Consider the following 3073-nt stretch of genomic DNA (forward strand, 5'->3'; position numbering starts at 1 on the left):
GAGCCCCCCTCGGAGTCTCCCTCAGAGTCTCCCTCAGAGTCTCCCTCAGAGTCCCCTTCGGAGTCCCCTTCAGAGCCCCCCTCGGAGCCCCCCTCGGAGCCCCCCTCGGAGCCCCCCTCGGAGCCCCCCTCGGAGCCCCCCTCGGAGCCCCCCTCGGAGTCTCCCTCGGACTCCCCATCAGACTCCTCCTCAGACTCGCCCTCGGACTCCAGGTCTGACATGTTGTCGGACACGCCATGGTACTCCTCGAATATGCCCTGGGACACACCCTGGGACACGACCTGGGACACACCCTGGGACACACCCTGGGACACACCCTGGGACACGACCTGGGACACGCCCTGGGACTCGAACTGGGACTCGAACTCGGACACGCCCTCAGACATGCCCTGGGACTCGAAATCAGAGGAGGAGTTCCTCTGAATTGCCCTCATGGACCTAAGCAGCAATGGCCTTAGACACCTTGCTCTGGAGTGTCTCTGGTTACAACATCTGCGGTACAGGGCATAGATGTCATCTGGATCTGGCGTCTCCATGACACTGAAATTGAAGTGTGTGAAGAAGAAGGTCCAATGCACCGGGAGAAGTACGGTGAGCCTGTCATTATTCAGAGAGGCTAGATCCTCTGTGTTGAGAAGGATCATGATGGGCTCCTCGGTGTTCTCCAGGTAGCGATACCACACCATCAAGGCAGCCCGGACTGGAAGGATCCTCCTCTCCCTTTGAGAGTACTTCTCCTCTGCTTGGGACAGGGGTCTTGAGTAGAAAGCACAGGTAGCTTTTCTGCCAGTTTCGTAGTCAATTTGGACCAGGGAGGCATTTAGGTATGAGTCGGTGATGTTTGTTTCCAGGAAGGCTGGGTTGTGAGGCTTAGGGTGATGGAGAACAGGCGACTTGATGAAAGCCCTCTTTAGGGCTTCGAAGGCCTCGTGCTCCTCTTCTCCCCAGTAGTAGGGCTCTGAACTCAGCAGCAGTCTCACCAGGGGCTGTGCGATGCCATAGAAGTTGTCCACGAAGTGACGATAGGGATAGACAAGCTGCATCGCTTTTTCGAGACACTCCCTGCTGTCAGGGACAGGAAACCCCACAATGAGATTCACGAGGTTCTTGCTCAGTTTCACCCCTTTGGAGGATATTACAAAGCCCAAGATTTCTGCGGTCTTCCGGTGGAATTGAGTCTTGTCCAGGTTGCAGTAGATATTGTGACGCCGAAAGCGGACCAGGACTTGGCGTACATGCTTAGGGTGTTCCTCCTGGCTCATTGAATAGACTAGGACCTCTCTGCCATGGCAAATCACAAAGTAACCTATGATGTCTTTTAGAATAGCATGAGCAATGCCTTCACTTTCATCAGAGAATGTGCTTACTGTGTAGGGCCTGTAGCATCTCAACTGGCCAATGCTATAACCAAACGATGCACTCCATGTGTCTTCTGTGTGTGCGAGGCTGTACCTCATCTCGCTTTTGTCAACCCCCACTAGCTCCAGTTTTGTGAACCACGCAGCACCATGTAACTGGTCAAACAGTTCTGGTATTATCTGTGGGATGTCGCGTGTGTACTCCAGCATGTCAGACAGTATCCAGCCTTCCTCTTGCTGCCTGGCTTTTTCTCGCTCAGCCTTCACAGATTTCGCAGTCGCTCTGGATCCACCCTCGAGAGAGACGCCGTTTTGATCACTGTCTCCAGCCTGCTGAAGCTCAGAGGGCTCTGATTCAGAAAGATCATCGGATCCGTCTGAGCTTGGCTGGTCGGAAGTCTCATCATCCTCCTTCGGGTTGAACACGTCGGCCAGGTCTGAGTATGCGTGTGGCAATCCGGGTAGTAGGCTTATTCCGAATTTCTCTAGTGCAATGCATGGTGGAGGTCGGTTGAAGCAATTCTTCAGACAGTAGGGAGAGTGGAAGGTACAACGGCTTCTGCCCCAGTTGACTTCAGGTGCATGGGTTTGGAGCCATATCTTGCCTAAGATGATGGAGAAGTTGGGTGAAGATACGATGTCAAATTCAAGGTACTCGTAGTGATTCTGCTGGACACACAGCAGGGGCGAAGAGCACATCCAGATAGGTGCATTGCCAATCAGGCGGCGAGCCACACCACGGACTCTCTCTGCATAAGGTTTCTCAAAGAGTTCCACATAGTTCTCCTGGGCAAAACTCTCATCCATGTAGTTACCTTCGACTCCTGAGTCCAACAGGGCCTTCACTGCGATACTGTGGTAGGGGTTCACTCTCACCAAGAGCATCAAGAAGAGGTGTTGACGATTAATGCCTGGGTGCTTCTCATAGGGCAGCCAGGTGCTCACACTCCACTTCTCTGGGGCAGGTCTGTCCCTCCAGGCTAGCCTTCTTGGGCGGGATTGAGGGGGCAGCCTGAGTAATGCTCTTCTCTCCGCCAGCATCTCTTCAAGTTGCAGGACAAGTACAATCAGGTTGTCCAGGCATTCTGACTGAGGCATCCGAAACAAATAATGCCTGATTTCTTCATTGAGCCCCTGGCACAGATGGGCCTTCAGGACTTCGTCTGACCAACCTAAGGTGGGTATCAGACTCCGGAACTCATTGATGTAATCAGCCACACAGCGGTTGCCCTGCCTGATGTTGAACATGGCGTCTTCAGCCACACGCAGTGTCTGCCGGTACTCGAACTTTTCTGACATGGCCTCAAGGAAGGCTGGGAAGTTGTTTATCAGGGACCTGTTCTCTTCTATTAGCTTGTTGGCCCATTCTAAGGCTATGTCTTTCAGGTGGCTGATGAGAAATCTCACTTTCCGCTGATCGTTGCATAACATGGCTGGGTAGTTCTGCATGGTCATCTGGCAGAGCACGATGAACTCATAGTAGTGTCTGCGATCACCAGAGTAGTGCATGAGGGCGGGCAGGCGACCTTCGTCGATGGCTTGCGCCATGATCCTTTCTGCCACTCTCTGTTGTTCTTTGAGGTCCGGCATCCTGAGGAACATCGAGATAATGGACCCCATCGACGCCATGATGTCTTCTGGAGTGCTCCTGGGCTGAACTTCCTCTTGAGGATCTTCAGGATCTTCAGGATCTTCAGGATCTTCAGGATCTTCAG

The 3073-nt window shown here is 53.3% G+C and overlaps 1 protein-coding gene across 1 annotated transcript in view; it reads right to left on the minus strand.

Moving 5' to 3' along the window:
- The window catches only part of Rtl1 (retrotransposon Gag like 1), a 5583-nt gene that overhangs the window by 1327 nt on the left and 1183 nt on the right, over nt 1-3073 (minus strand). The window contains exon 3 of the mRNA XM_028764435.1: nt 5-3035. Coding sequence (XP_028620268.1) covers nt 5-3035 — 3031 coding nt within the window. The remainder of the gene's footprint in view (nt 1-4; nt 3036-3073) is intronic.

The sequence above is a fragment of the Grammomys surdaster genome, unplaced genomic scaffold (genome assembly GCF_004785775.1).
Source record: "Grammomys surdaster isolate TR1022 unplaced genomic scaffold, NIH_TR_1.0 144, whole genome shotgun sequence".
Lineage (NCBI taxonomy): Eukaryota > Metazoa > Chordata > Mammalia > Rodentia > Muridae > Grammomys > Grammomys surdaster.